This window comes from Callithrix jacchus, chromosome 2, assembly GCF_049354715.1.
Source record: "Callithrix jacchus isolate 240 chromosome 2, calJac240_pri, whole genome shotgun sequence".
NCBI lineage: Eukaryota > Metazoa > Chordata > Mammalia > Primates > Cebidae > Callithrix > Callithrix jacchus.
In genome coordinates, this window is record NC_133503.1 from 33230589 (window position 1) to 33246134 (window position 15546).

Here is a 15546-nt window from a genome sequence, read left to right on the forward strand (position 1 = left end):
ACACTGTCACTTCCACTTTATTATTTGTGGGTTTTTGTTTTGTTTTGGAAACAGAGTCTGGCTCTGTCACCCAGGCTGGAGTGCAGTGGCGCAAACTAAGCACACTGCAGCCTCTGCCTCCTGGGTTCAAGCAGTCTTCCCACTTCAGCCTCCCGAATAGTTGGTACTATAGGTGTACCATCATGCCTTGTTAATATATATTTAAAAATGTTTTTATGTAGAGTGGAGGTCTCACTATATTGCCTAGGCTGGTCTCATACTCCTGGCCGCAAATGGTTCTCTTGCCTCAGCCTACCAAAGTGATGGCATTACAGACATGAGCCACCATGCCCAGCCATTGTATTAGAAGGAAGTCCTTAAATCCAGCCCACACTCAGGAAAAAAGACTATGAATTTGTAGCCATGTTTTAAAAACATCTGTCACTTCTCGATATTATGGTAGTTTCCCCTTATCTGTGGTTTTTGTTGCCATAGGTTAATCACGGTCTGAAACTATTACAGTATTTTGAGAGAGAGAGACCACATTCATATAACTTTTATTACAGTATATTGTTACAGTTGTCCTATTTTATTATTGTTAGTCTCTTATTGTACGTAATTTATAAATTAAACTTTATCATAGTTATGTATGTATAGGAAAAAACAATGTATGTCTGCGTGACACTATTTGTGTTTTTAGGCATCCACTGGGGTTCTTGGAGTATATTCCATGTGAATAAGGGAAGACTGCTGTACTTTTAACATTTTTTAAAAGAAATCTCGTGATAAAATATGGTGATTGTTTCTTTGGGTGTTAAAGTAATATGTAATTTTATGAAAAATGAACAGTACTTAACATGAATAAAATCAAAAGTAAGTTTAGCTCTATCAGCTAGCATTGTATACTTCCCCCATTCCTGATTTTATGAATTTGTTCAGATTGTAATACCATGCATCCTATTTAATTTAAAACAGTTTTACTCAGGTAAATGTTGAGTTTTAAAAGTAGTTGATAAACTGACCCCCTGTTGGTTTTTTGTTTTGTTTTCTTTTTATGAGACAAGGTCTCTCTGTCAGTCAGGCTAGAGTGCAATGGTGTGATCTTGGCTCACTGTAACCTCAACCTCCTGGGCTCAGGTGATTCTCCACCTTAGGCTTCTGAGTATCTGGGACTATAGGCGTGTGCCACCATACCTGGCTAACTTTTATATTTTTTGTAGAGATGAGATTTTGCCATGTTGCCCACACTGGTCTCAAACTCCTGGCTCAGGTAATACTCCTGCCTTGGACTCCCAAAGTGCTGGGGTTATAGGAGTGAGCCACTGTGCCTGGCCATAACTAAAACCCCTTAATAGGTAGTGAATGTTTTAGGAAGAATCTAAGGCTGGGTGTGATGTCCTATAATCCCAACACTTTGGACGGCCAAGGTGAGAGGATAGCTTGAGCCCAGGAGCTCAATACTCTCCTAGACAAGGAGACCTTGTCTCTATGAAAAGTTTTTTAAAAATTAGCTGGACGTGGTAGTGCATGCTGTGGTCCCAGCTACTCGGGAGGCCGAGGTGTGAGGATCCCTTGAGCCTGGGAGTTAGAGGCTACCCTGTTTCAAAAAAATCAAAAAGTTAAATGGACTGTTTTTATTTCTGTAAAAGACTTTTGTAAATTAACCTAATTAAGTTTTAAGCCCTAAAGAAACTTCTGTGCATTTGAGATCTAGAAGATACAGCTTTATTAATCTAATGTAAATTTCTGAAGGGGCTTGTATTTCTATAGTCAGTGATATCAGTAGTCATTGTTGGGCAAAAGGCATTTTTTTAAAAAAGAAATGTACATAGCAGTAGCATTCATGTGACTTCTGTCAAAACAAAGCTTTCATCATTGCACTTGCCTTGATGGGGAAACAACCTGCATTTATTTCCTTTCTTGATTCAAAGGAATAAGGGAATAAGCCTTTTCTGGTTCAGTTACCCAGTTTTCAAGGCAAATCCAATTGCATTTTATGGGTTAGGAAGAGTTTTGAGAGCTTTGCCTTAGGAACGTGTTATACTATTCCCCTTGAGAATTATTGACTGTATTTTTAGTTGGCCACTGACCTTGAGTTATAGCCCTTTTTCCAGCCTCTTTCATTGCAGTATAATTTGGTCTCAAGGCTTGAGCCCTGGGGCAACTCAGCTGCATCATATTTGCTGTTCTGTCTTGACAGCACATGTTTCCTCATTTATTGAACAGGGATGTAGTTTCTGGGCCTCTCAGGAGTCTGATGAAGTGGTTCATGCAGTGTTGTTTCTCTGTTTCTGTTTTTTTTCCCACCATAGACAACTGATATTTGAAATGAGACATGTGACTTTTAACAAATAGGTGGTATATTTTCCCATTGATCTACGTAGTAGGATTTGCATAAATATTTCCAGCCTGTTGGTGGAAACATTCCTTATTTATTTCTGTAGAATAACCTAATTTGGTATTTCTAATTCAGTTTTTTTACTTGTCCTTTTTTTGCTTTTGATCTAGATTGATGAGCAAATTGAAAGCATGTTTAATTCAAAGAAGAGAGTAAAGGATATGGCTGCCCCTGGAACATCAAGTGTTCCTGCTCCAACTGCAGGAAATGCTGAGAAATTAGAAATTGCTAAGAGATTGGCTCTTAGAATCAATGCTCAGAAGAATTTGGGCATCGAGTCTCAGGTATTAAGTAATTTGTTCCAAGTCTCAGTCAATACATTTTTTTTTTTTTGAGACAGAGTATTGCTCTTGTTGCCCAGGCCAGGAGTACAATGGTGTGCTCTCAGGTATTAAGTAATTTGTTCCAAGTCTCAGTCAATACTCTTTTTTTTGAGACTGAGTTTTGCTCTTGTTGCCTAGGCTGGAGTGCAATGGCATGATCTCGGCTCACCACAACCTCTGCCTCCTGGGGTCAAGTGATTCTCCTGCCTCAGCCTCCCGAATAGCTGGGATTATAGGCATGTGTCACCATACCCAGCTAATTTTGTATTTTTAGTAGCAATGGGGTTTCTCCATGTTGGTCAGGCTGGTCTCGAACTACCGACTTCAGGTGATCCATTCACCTCAGCCTCCCAAAGTGCTGGGAGTACAGGTGTGAGGCACTGCACCAAGCTAAAACTTTTAATAAGTTCTTTGATTTTATTTTTCAAGGATTATGTTGAGCACAAGTAAACAAGTTGTCCTGGACATTGAGTTTGTGAGAATTTAACATTCTCAACATAGGATTTTTTTTTATAATTGTATTTGGATGATTTTTCTAGTGCTATTAACTGAGGACTTTATGCCTGTTCTAGACTTTCTAACTATTAGCCATAGGTAGTTTTATAGAGTAGTATTCTGATGGGTCTTAACAAAACCGTTAAGATGTATGAATAATTCTGTTTCTTTATAAGCTTTCATTGGGTTATTGGGCATACAACTCCCTGGATGTACAAACACCTAGTTAAATGACTCAAATTAACATGGGCTTAAATGGAGAAATGTAATTTTTACATATTTCATGATACCTCTTTCTTGGAAGCGTATTTGTTATTTTGAAGCTTTTGAGTCAGTCATTATCACATTTTTAATGCTGGGTTGGGTCATGGGGAGGAAGGAACTCAGTGATGGTAGTAGTATAAACTTTCAAATTTGGAGGAAACTCCTAGGAGTTACCAAGTATGTAAATGATTCTGGAAATATTTACTGTATCTGACATCAAGAGTTAGTTAATTATCAGCTGCATCTCTATGATCTAGTAGAATATATAATAGAGAGTTGAATATTTTCCAGTTTTTTTATTCACAGGGAAAAACATTAAACTATGTTATAATTATGTATTGCTAAATCACATGTCAGTGGGGCTATGCATTAGAAGTGTTTATTTATTAAACTTGCATAAAAGTTAGTAGCTTTTCAGAGAATAATTTGTGGTGGGTTCCCTACTCTTGTCTCTGCCCTCATTTGAGATTTAACTGTAAGTCTTCTCTAACTACAGGATGTGATGCAACAGGCCACCAATGCAATTCTTAGAGGTGGCACCATTCTGGCTCCCACGGTGTCTGCAAAAACCATTGCAGAACAACTTGCTGAAAAGATCAATGCCAAGCTCAATTATGTGCCTTTAGAGAAACAAGAAGAAGAGAGACAGGATGGTGGACAGAATGAATCTTTTAAGAGATATGAAGAAGAATTAGAGATCAATGACTTCCCACAGGCAAGTAACAGTTTTAAACCTTTTTTTATTGTGAAGCAGAAAAAGCAAAAATCTCATCTTTAAAACCCATGAATATTTTAATAGCTACTTCACTTTTTACCTAAATGGAGGATGTAACAATAGAAATTTGACTTTTATGAATATGTTCAGTGTACCTTAGGATCTAAATGAACTTATGCAGGTATGTGTTAATAATGATCTTTGTTTTGTTTTTGTTTTTTTGAGACGGAGTTTCGCTCTTATTGCCCAGGCTGGAGTGCAGTGGTGTGATCTTGGCTCACTTCAACCTCTGCCTCCTGGATTCAAGTGATTCTCCTGCCTCAGCCTCCCGAGTAGCTGGGATTACAGGCATGTGCCACAACACCAGTCTAATTTTTTTTGTATTTTTAGTAGAGATGGGGTTTCTCCATGTTGTTCAGGCTGGTCTCGAACTCCCGACCTCAGGTGATCTTCCTGTCTTGGCCTCCCAGAGTGCTGGGATTACAGGAATGAGCCACAACATCATGCCACCACGCCTATCCAAGAATGATCTTAATATTGACCATAGGGCAAAGCGCGGTGGCTCACACTTGTAATCCCAGCACTTTGGGAGGCTGAGGTGGATGGATCACCTGAGGTCGGGAGTTCGAGACCAGCCTGACTAACATGGTGAAACCCCGTCTCTACAAAAAAAAAAAAAAAAAATAGCTGAGCGTGGTGGCACATGCCTGTAATCCCTGCTACTCGGGAGGCTGAGGCAGGAGAATCACTTGAACCTGGAGGTGTAGGTTGTGGTGAACCAAGATCTCACTGCCTCAACAACAAGAGCGAAACTCTGTTTCCAAAAAATATATATATATATTGACCATAATGTGATATCAGTCAGCCTAGTCTTTGTTAGCACTCCTGGGTTTTTTTGTCTTGTTGTGAAGTGATTTTTGTTTTCCTTACCTTTTCTTTTAGACTGCTAGGTGGAAAGTTACCTCTAAGGAAGCTCTACAGAGAATCAGTGAATACTCTGAAGCTGCAATTACAATCAGAGGAACATATTTCCCTCCTGGCAAAGAACCCAAGGAGGGCGAGCGGAAGATTTACTTGGCAATTGAAAGTATGTGCTGTTGGTTCTGTTTCAGTCTTCAGTTTAGATCAAGGTTGATGTAGATGTAATAGACACAGAGAGAATGTGAGGTCAATTCTAGAGAGAACTGAAAGTAAGGAACGCCTCTGACAAAAAAATTTCATGTCATTTGAGGTCTTTATTTAGAAATTCAGTACGTATGTAAAAGTAAATGATCTGTTTGTGAGACTCAGTTTTGACAAATCAAATTTGAAAATTAAAACAACATTTTGAGGACTGACCTTTTTATGCTTAGGTATATTCTGGCCTAAGTTTAGGTTGGAATGTAAATCAACTATATTAATCCACTTAATGAATGTTTATCTAGGCAAATATTGCCTGTGAAATTATGCTCATGAAAGTTTATACCTTTAACAAAATAACAAGTAGACAATTAACGCCATAATCTAATGGATACAAATAATACATTATTACATTATCTAACAGCAATCAGGTTTTTCTTTTTTTTTTTTTTTTGAGATGGAGTCTTGCTCTGTTGCCCAGGCTGGAGTGCTGTGGCACTATTTTGGCTCACTGCAACTTCTCCCTTCCAGGTTCAAGCAATTTTTCTTCCTCAGCCTCCCGAGTAGATGGGACTGCAGGCGCCTGCCACCATGCCTGGCTAATTTTTGTATTTTTAGTAGAGATGGGGTTTTACCATATTGGCCAGGCTGGTCTCACAAACTCCTGACCTTTAATCCACCGGCCTCAGCCTCCCAAAGTGCTGGGATTACAGGTGTGAGCCATCATACCTGGCCGGTTCTTAACTTTATTTCATACATTTATGAATGAATTTATTCCAGAGGCAATTTCCACTTTTAATTATTTTTTCACTCAGGCTGGAGTGCAGTGGTGCAGTCTCAGCTCACTTCAGCCTTAACCTCCAGGGCTCAAGTGATCCTCTTACCTGAGCACTTCCAACTAAGACTACAGGGCCGTGTTACCACACCTAGCTAATTTTTTTGTATTTTTTGTAGAGAAGGGGTTTTGTTATGTTGCCCAGGCTGGTTTTCAATTCCTGAGCTCAAGTGAACTGCCTCTGCTCAGCCTCCCAAAGTGTTAAGATTACAGGCATGAGCCAATGCACCCAGCCTATTTTATTTTTTCTGATGTGTTACTCCGTTGCATAGTAGGATACCCTGTCACACTTTTTGTTTTCCCTGAGACTGAGTCTTGCTCTGTCGCCCAGAGCTGGAGTGCAGTGACGCAATCTCGGCTCACTGCAACCTTTGCCTCCTGGGTTCAAGCGGTTCTCCTGTCTTGGCCTCCCAAGTAGCTGGGATTACAGGTGCACACCACCACACCTGGCTAATTTTTGTATTTTTATTAGACACGGGGTTTCACCATGTTGGCCAGACTGGTCTTGAACTCCTGACCTCAGGTCATCTACCCACCTTGGCCATCCAAAGTGCTGGGCTTACAGGTATGAGCCACTGCGCCTAGCCAGGTATTTTCTTAGTGGTTACCCAGTGGATTGCAATTAACATCTTTTTTGTTGTTGTTGTTGTTGTTGTTGAGACAAGTGTCTCTCTCTTTTGCCAGGCTGGATTGCAGTGGCACAAACTCAGCTCACTGCAACCTCCGCCTCCCGGGTTCAAGCAATTCTCTTGCCTCAGCTTCCTGAGTAGCTGGGACTACAGGCGCATGCCACCAATTTGGGTTGTTTTTTTTTTTTGTATTTTTAGTAGAGATGGTCTTTCACCATGCTGGCCGGGATGGTCTCGATCTCCTGACCTCGTGATTCACCCACCTCGGCCTCCCAAAGTGCTGGTATTACAGGTGTGAGCCACCGCACCTGGCCAATTTCACCTTTAAAAAATTCTTTTTTGCCTTCATTTTGGAAGAATACTTTTCTAGCCATAGAATTCTTGCTTGATAGTTTTGTTTTGTTTTCCCTTTGGTGCTTTGAATGTCATTCCATTGCCTTCTGGCCTCCATGAATTCTGAAAAGAAATCTGATGTTAATCTCATTGAGGATCCCTTGTAATAAGTGATAGGTTGCTTTTCCAGAATTTAGTAGTCTCTATTCTTTTTCATGTGTGGCTACTGATGTCTTTTGATAGTTTTATTTTGTGCTTCTGTGTGGGTCTCCTAGAGGGTTTTTGGGTTTTGTTTTAGATTTTTGGGTATGCATATATACATATTTTTCATCAAATTTGGGGATTTTTGTTAATTCTTCAGCTGTTCTTTCTGCCCCTTTGTATCTCCTCTGAAACTCACATTGTGCATATGTTGTTGAAATTGATGATGTCTTACAGGTCTCTTAAGCTTTATTCATTTTTCTTCATTACTTATTTTTTTCCTGCATTCTCTGATTTGATTACAGTTGACCTACCTTCAAGCTTAGTCATTCTTTCTTTGGTCTCATCAAATCTGCTGCTGAACTCTTTTAATGAATTTTTCATTTCCATGACAAAGTTTCTTTATTTCTATCTCTTTATTGATAATATTATCTATTTAATTGGACATCATTGTCCTGGTTTTCTTTAGTTCTTTATCTGTGGCTTTCTTTAGCTATTTGCATGTATTTAAAATAGTTGATTTAAAATCTTAGTCTAATAAGTCTAATACCTTGATTTCTTTTTTTTTTTTTTTTGTTATAAAGAAGGGGTTTCACCGTGTTGGTCAGGCTGGTCTTGAGCTCCCGACCTCAGGTGATGCACCCGCCTTGGCCTCCAAAGTGCTTGGATTACAGGTGTGAGCCACTGCACCCAGCCTAATACCTTGATTTCTTTAGGGACAGTTTCTGTTTATTTTTTTCCTGTGATCAGGTCATACTTTTTTTGTTTTGTTTTGTTTCTGGTTTTTTGTTTTTTTTTTTTTTTTTTTGCTTGCTTCTTAGTTTTTTGTTGAAAACTGGACATTTTGAATATTATCATGTTAATTGGAAATCAGATTTTTCCCCACTCCCTATTGTTTGTTCCTGCTGCTTATTGTTGTTCAGTGACATTTCTGAACCGTTGTTTTAGTAGTCTCTATTCTTTTTCATGTGTGGCTACTGATGTCAGCTAGTCATTAAGTCTAGCTTTTGCTTTGTGTTTGCACAGTCTGAGGTCAGCAGAGATGAGAGCTTAGGGCCTTCTCAGGTCTTTTCTGAGCATGTGCCCAGCCCTGGTTGTACACATGGCCTTTTAGATTCCAGTGAATGTGAGAGCTTTACAAAGCCCTTACTCCCCAAGGCATTTTATTCTCTAGCCTGTTCTCTCACAGTTTTTGTTTGTCCTTTGCCCCAGCTATTATTCCTTTCCAAAGGATAATGTCTACTGCATTTGCATTTTGACAAATACTTTCCTGACCTCTCTAGTATCAGCCCTGGGAGAGTTCTGAGTTGGGTGGGATAAAGGTAAGCCCTTTGAGTCTGTCTTTCAGGGAGCCATCAATGAGGTCAAAACAAGCAACTACTTTTTTGTTGTTGTTGAGAATAAGGTTCATTTTGGTACCAGGAATGTGGGTTGTTCAAAGTTGTGAGTGGGGAGTGGGTGGGAGTTGAAGAGATGGTGTCAAGGTAAGTTGAAAGGCTGATGAAATACTCTGTTACTGAGATTCAACTTTTTTTTCCCCCATGAGTAAGTTTTTGTCTGGTTGATGTAAACTTTTGGTTAGTTTCCAGAACTCAAATAAAGTTGATTTTGACAGGTTTTGCAAGTTTACTCCTTCTTTCTGTGGAGGGACAGGCTTGTGTAGTTCGTTGCTCTGCCATTTTTGCTGATGTCACTTTATTAGACTTTTTGAACTAATAGTGAATTATGGCAAAGACGAAACTCAAATACAGCTTTTATGTTTTACATATTTTTGCGACTCTACCATTGCGTCATGGTAAGTTTTATACATATTTTTAAATGGCATACAAAGGATGTGTGTCCAGAACTAGGCAAACAACACTTTTTTTTTCACGTTTGTGACTATGAGAAACTGACTTAGATCTATTTATTTCAAGTCAGGTTTTATAAGATGGCATCATTTTGTGTATCCTGAAATACTTTTGGTCTGCCAGTGACCCAGTGTGTTTCTAAATCATGTGACACTGTTTCTTATTACATAGTGAAATGGGGATTGCTGACCCCTGGGTCTTCAAGCAGAGAAAACTAAGCTGATACATTTCTGTAGTTGGATCTGGACAGGTCTTTGCTGCTGTGTTAATTAGATCATGCAGGATGAAAACAATGATAGAGGAATGTGATGATAAAACTTTGGCGTACATGAAGTCAGGTTTTTATTCTCTGCTTGAATACATGGGTATCATTTCAGCAAAATCAATATTTTAACTGCTTACCTTATAAAGAGATAAATCAGAGACATTGTTATTTGCTTTGAAAAAGGATTCTTTTTGTAATTCATTTATTAATTTAAATGCAGTGTTTGCTTGGTATGGTATAATTAATATGTCAAATTTCAATTTATATGTAACTTTATCAAAACACATCTTTACTACCAAGTGATGTGAAGTGAGATATTCACTGATTCCACAGCTTCTTTGTACTTTTTCTTTCATACAGAACAGTTTTGGTCATTTGTCTCCACTGTAAATTTACACTCAGAAAATAGCATCTAATTTTTATAATTACGCAAGTCTCCCCAGTAAAAAGGCAGCTTTGTTGAAAACAAATTCTAAGAATAATCTAGAAATATAATGATACTGACTGGGTGCGGTGGCTCACCCCTGTAATCCCAGCACTTTGGGAGGCCGAAGTGGATGGATCACAAGGTCGGGAGTTCAAGACCAGCCTTGCCAACATGGTGAAACCCCACCTCTACTAAAAATACAAAAATTAGCCGGGTGTGGTGGCATGCACCTGTAATCCTAGCTACTCAGGAGGCTGAGGCAGAATTGCTTGAAACCAGAAGGCAGAGGTTGCAATGAGCTGGGATCGCACCACTGCACTCCAGCCTGGATAACAAGAGCAAAACTTTGTTTCAAAAAAAGAAAGAAAGAAATATGATACTGAATAAGAACTAGGTAATTTAAATGATCTAAAGCTTTCAGAATTTTCAGAGGTAGTTTATTTTTTTAACGATCATTTAGTTTTTGAAACTCCAAACTCAACTAAACACTAACAGGATGAAAACAGGTGTTGCTAGTGGGGAGGGAGCCTAGTGTCATCTGTTTCTAGTTCTGTAATTGGAGGGACCCCACTGCCTGGCTGGCTCCTTGGAGGCTCTGTTAGGCTCAGCAGCTCCAGGCCTCCCACCAGGCAAAGGGAAGGAGAACAGGAAGGTCTTACATGCCTAGTCAACTTGTATAATTTATATAGCCTATTCTGTGACCCTCTCTTTTTACTAGTGGAGAATCCCTTAAAAGCAGCCAGGAGTTGTTTTAGGACCAATGAAAGGAAATGCCCTTTTTTTCATGGCTGCTTATAAACATATGTAACCTATTACAAGAAGTTACATAAGTCACAGTTTAAACTGGTCCAAATTGGGCTCTGACTAAAGTATGAAAATTAATTTTCCAGTTAGATCTAGGTGAGAGTGTCGTTTTCCTTCTTTTTAAAGTTGCACAAAAATATCAACAAGCTTCACACCAACTCATACTAAGCAATGTGTTTTCCTCCCAAATTTCATTTTTGTTATAATTTTCAGTCTGACTTGGCTCTTAATTGTTGTGTTTCTCTTCCCTTCCATCACTCACCTTCCCCATATAGTTTTAAAATGTTGTAGTTAGTGGCTAGTGGAGGTATAGGATTTAAATTAGATATGTTTCTATGACTTCATAGCCATACCCCTTGGCCTTTTACTTCCTCTTGTGAAACTGTTTCTGTCTCTCTTTCTGTCTCCATCTCTGTCTCTCTCTCAGGACAGAAAAGTGACTCATTTCTAATATGAGATGAAATTTTCTAATTTGTTATAAATTCTTCATTTCTGTGTTTTTTTAAATATACAAAATGATAAAAATGTAGCTCTCTACATTGCACACCCAGTTCTCTTTTATAGACATTTCAATCTTTAATCTTCTTTGATTCGGCTCTTTTACTCTTCTCAGTGTGCAACATGGTGCCTGTCTGTACTTACATGCTCCCTGGCTCTGTCCGTTGGCTCCAGATTCTGCCCAGTCTACCCTTGATGGCTCTCTAATCTCTGCCAGTTCTAAACTTGTAGTCCATATTTCCATTGGCCTCATTTATATTCCTATCTGGATGTCTGAAGAGCATCTCAACTACCGCAATTTTAGAATTAAATTTCACCTATTATCACTGTCTGAAACACTTGTTTTTCCTCCGGGAGTCAATATATTCTTTATCACTTCTAACTCAAGTTTTTTCACTTGCTAGCCAGCTCTTAACATCTTAATTTGTTTATCTTTTTCACTGCTCACATGCCATCAGAAAAAAAAAATCTTGTCCATTCTACCTCAAAAATGTGCTTTTGTGGTGGTATAAATACAATATTGTGAGAGCACTAAGAAAAAAAAACATTTAACTCTGCCTGGAAAAGTCAGGAAAAGCTTCCTAGAAGTGGTATTTAAAAGTGATTTTAGTAAACTACTTCCTATTCATCCTGTTATAGTATCTTTACAAGTTTGTTTTTCTAGTAGTCTGTAAGATTTTAAAGAGCATGAATTTGTTCTTTATATATTAAATCTCTTACAGTGTGTGAGAGGTGAGTGCTTGATGTTTATGGAATTAATAACTGAATGAATATCTGTAGCCCACCTCATCCAGTCACCTATCTTGCTGTGTTCGTTCACATTCTTTTTCCAACACACTTCCCTTACTCTTCAGTAATTAAGCATACTTGTCTTAACTCTGTACCATCATACATGCAATTCCCTTCATAAAATACTCTCCCTGGTGTGTCTCCTCCCTCCACTTTGCTAGTCCTCCTTTCATTTTAAAGATTTTGTTGAGATGACACCTTTCTGAAACATTTGCATACTTCAAGGAACATATAAATATCTAATAAATACTTGCTAAATGAATAAATAAAGGAGGTTATATTTTCCTTTAGCCTTCTTACTATCTTCCGGACAAATTGCTAATAGTCTTTTTATTCCACTCTTTTTAATCACCATACTAGGAGCTCTTAACACATAATGTGACCTCAGTGGTTACGTTTGAAACTCTAAAAGTAATCAAAATAATAAGCAGTCATTATATAATGTGAGTAATGTTCCACCAGGCATTAAATGGCTATCTTGGCAGGCAGTACAATGTTTCTAAAAGTCACCTATAGTGTTTCTTCCTGGATCTCCATGATGTGGCTAAACACAGCATAATTTTAGTAATGTGAATAACATGCTTTCCACTCAATCACCAGGTGCCAATGAACTGGCTGTGCAGAAAGCAAAGGCAGAAATCACCCGGCTCATAAAAGAAGAACTGATCCGTCTGGTGAGTGAAAACCTTAAAAGTTTTATTTGTTTTGTTTTAATAAGTGTTTTATTGAAATAGAATATTAATATAGACACGTACTCAAATCTTAAACATATATAGTTTGATGAATTTTCACAAAGTAGTAAGCATACCAGTGTAATCACTACCCAGATCAAGAAATAAAGAACATTACTAATATTCCAGAAGTCTTCTCTCTCTCTTTTATTTATTTATTTTTTTTGAGACAGAGTCTTACACTGTCACCCAGGCTGGAGTGCAATGGCATGATCTCAGCTCACTGCAACCTCCTCCTTCTGGGTTCAAGTGATTCTCCTGCCTCAGCCTCCTGAGTAGCTGGATTTATAGGCGCGCAGCATCACACTTGGCTAATTTTTTGTATTTTTGGTAGAGATGGGGGTTTCACTGTGTTGGACGGGCTGGTCTCAAACTCCTGACCTTGTGGTCTGCTGGCCTCAGACTCCCAAAGTGCTGGGATTACAGGCCTGAGCCACCGCGCCTGGCCCCATATTGTGAATTTTAAAATCATAGATGATTTTTTCTATTTTTGAACTCCACATAAGTGGAATTCCTATTTTTGAACTCCACATAAGTGGAATTGTGTGTTTGCACCTTTTGTATCTAGTTTCTTTCACTCAACATTTTGAGGAGATTAGTCCATCTTATTGCATGTAGCAATAATTCATTCATTTCCATGGCCATATAATATTTATATGAATATACAATTATATTTATATATTTGATTTGGGGGCTACTCTGTTTTTTATGAATAACACTTCTATGAACATTATTCTCTGTGTGTTTGGTATATATTAGCATGATTTTTTTTCGAGTATGTACCTTGGAGTAGAATTGTTAATTATAGGTTAGTTTTTCAAAGAGGTTACATCAATTCACTCTCAATCCAACAGTACATGAAAATTCCTGTTCTAAATCTTTGCCAGTGCATGGTGCTGTCATTGTCTTTAAACTTAAGCAATGACTTAATTTGATTTTGGAAAAAGCAGCCATTTACAGACTGCCTTTTCAGAGGAGGCAGACATGTCCCTGTGTCTTTAGGGACTCTACCTACAGTGTGTACATTGGGATGAGGGCCCTTTGAAAGGAAACCTTGCTTTTTCTTTAAATGTAATTCTGAGAGCTTTTCTAAAATTCCCCTCACAGAGCATTTTTTTTTTTAGGGGAGTAGGTTTAGAAGTTTAATGATGAGCGTTCACAAAGCAGAAGTAAAACAGCTGTTAAATCATGTGCTTAAGACTTTTTTGCCAAGGAGTGATAGAAAATTATCTTATGCCTATAGGTGCTACCACCATTCAGTTGATTCAAAACGTTGTTAAGGAATGGTTGAGTGAACAGAGAAATCATTAGTTATTGAATAGTTTTTCCTTTATCAATTCAATAATATTAACATTTAAAATTTTAAATAACCAATAGTTTTATAAGTTGGCAAAGGAAATGATCTTAAATGTTTTTTTTTTTTTTTGCTTTCTCTGATGATGTGTCTTTTATTTCCTGTTACAGCAAAATTCATATCAACCAACAAATAAAGGAAGATACAAAGTTCTATAAACATCCAGAAAAAAGATTTTTACCTGCGCTGCTCTGTGATATATGTGACAGTTGGTGGCTGCAGTTTACAATATATTGTAAATTAAGATTTTAAAAATTCTATCTTGCTGGTTTTTTAAAAATGTGAGAAACTAGTATTTGGTAAAGAAATCTGTCTGTAAGTACCCTCACAATCAATCAAACTATATTTAAAGCCGGCCTGTTTTCAGAATATGCTATCCTTTAGTGTAAACTTAAATATCAATACTATAAATGTCTGGGTAATATTCTAGAGGTTTAAAAAATGGAAATGTTTGAACTTTCTATTGACAATAAAGTACACAAGTCATTAAGGGGTTATTTACTTTATCCTGTACCTTCAATGAAATTATGATCATTTCCTAAGAAAAGGTAAAATTGACTCATATTTTGTGTCCCTACCTTGAGCTTAAATGTTATATGACTTTTTGGAACAATATGAACTCGATTTAAGAATGTTATAATAGCCGGGCACGGTGGCTCAAGCCTGTAATCCCAGCACTTTGGGAGGCCGAGGCGGGCGGATCACGAGGTCAAGAGAGCGAGACCATCCAGGTCGACACGGTGAAACCCGTCTCTACTAAAAATACAAAACAATTAGCTGGTCACGGTGGCGCGTGCCTGTAATCCCAGCTACTCTGGAGGCTGAGGCAGAATTGCCTGAACCCAGGAGGCGGAGGTTGCGGTGAGCCGAGATCACGTCATTGCACTCCAGCCTGGGTAACAAGAGCGAAACTCCGTCTCAAAAAAAAAGAATGTCATAATAGAAGTTTTACAAAATAGATTGAGAGTTTTGTTTCAGTTTTTGTCATCATAAATGGGCAAAAAGTATTGGACTAAATTTGGTTTTTATACAAGTAAAGATTTAAAAGTATAAGTTTTTTTTTGCATTTCTTTACACCGAGTATAAAACTCTACTTAGAGTTTTAGTATTTACTACTTTTAGTTTCCCCTCACAACTTTGGCTCCATACCTTGCTCCTCTTTTATAATCTTCCTTAAAAGAAAGAGTATAGCCTATAAATATTAAATATGATACCTTTTCTTTCCAGAAAAATGTTTGTATACATGTCATATGTACCAATATCCTACAACTTTTAATCTGATTTTTCCTCAGGATTATTGAGTAGGCTGTGAATTTTCTTTCTTAAAAATTGTAAAACATAATGGTACCCAAGTTTCAAACTTAGATGTCTTCATCTTAGTGAAATTCAGTTCACAAGGAATCATAAATTATATTTTTGAGGCTGGGCACAGTGGCTCATACCTGTAATCCCAGCACTTTAGGAGGCTGAAGTGAGCGGATCACTTGAGATCAGGAGTTCAAGACTAGCCTGGACAACATGGTGAAACCCTGTCTCT

At 38.0% G+C, this 15546-nt stretch overlaps 1 protein-coding gene across 2 annotated transcripts in view; it reads left to right on the forward strand.

Annotated features, from left to right (window-relative positions):
- Nucleotides 1-14499, forward strand: part of DDX46 (DEAD-box helicase 46) — a 67920-nt gene extending 53421 nt beyond the window's left edge. Inside the window, exons 19-23 of one of the 2 annotated variants that reach the window (XM_008985057.5) lie at nt 2488-2664; nt 3956-4174; nt 5117-5261; nt 12525-12598; nt 14120-14499. In XM_008985057.5, coding sequence (XP_008983305.1) covers nt 2488-2664; nt 3956-4174; nt 5117-5261; nt 12525-12598; nt 14120-14167 — 663 coding nt within the window. In that variant the 3' untranslated portion in view covers nt 14168-14499. The remainder of the gene's footprint in view (nt 1-2487; nt 2665-3955; nt 4175-5116; nt 5262-12524; nt 12599-14119) is intronic. The other variant, XM_002744165.7, reaches the window with a different exon arrangement.
- The last annotated feature ends 1047 nt before the right edge of the window (nt 14500-15546 follow it).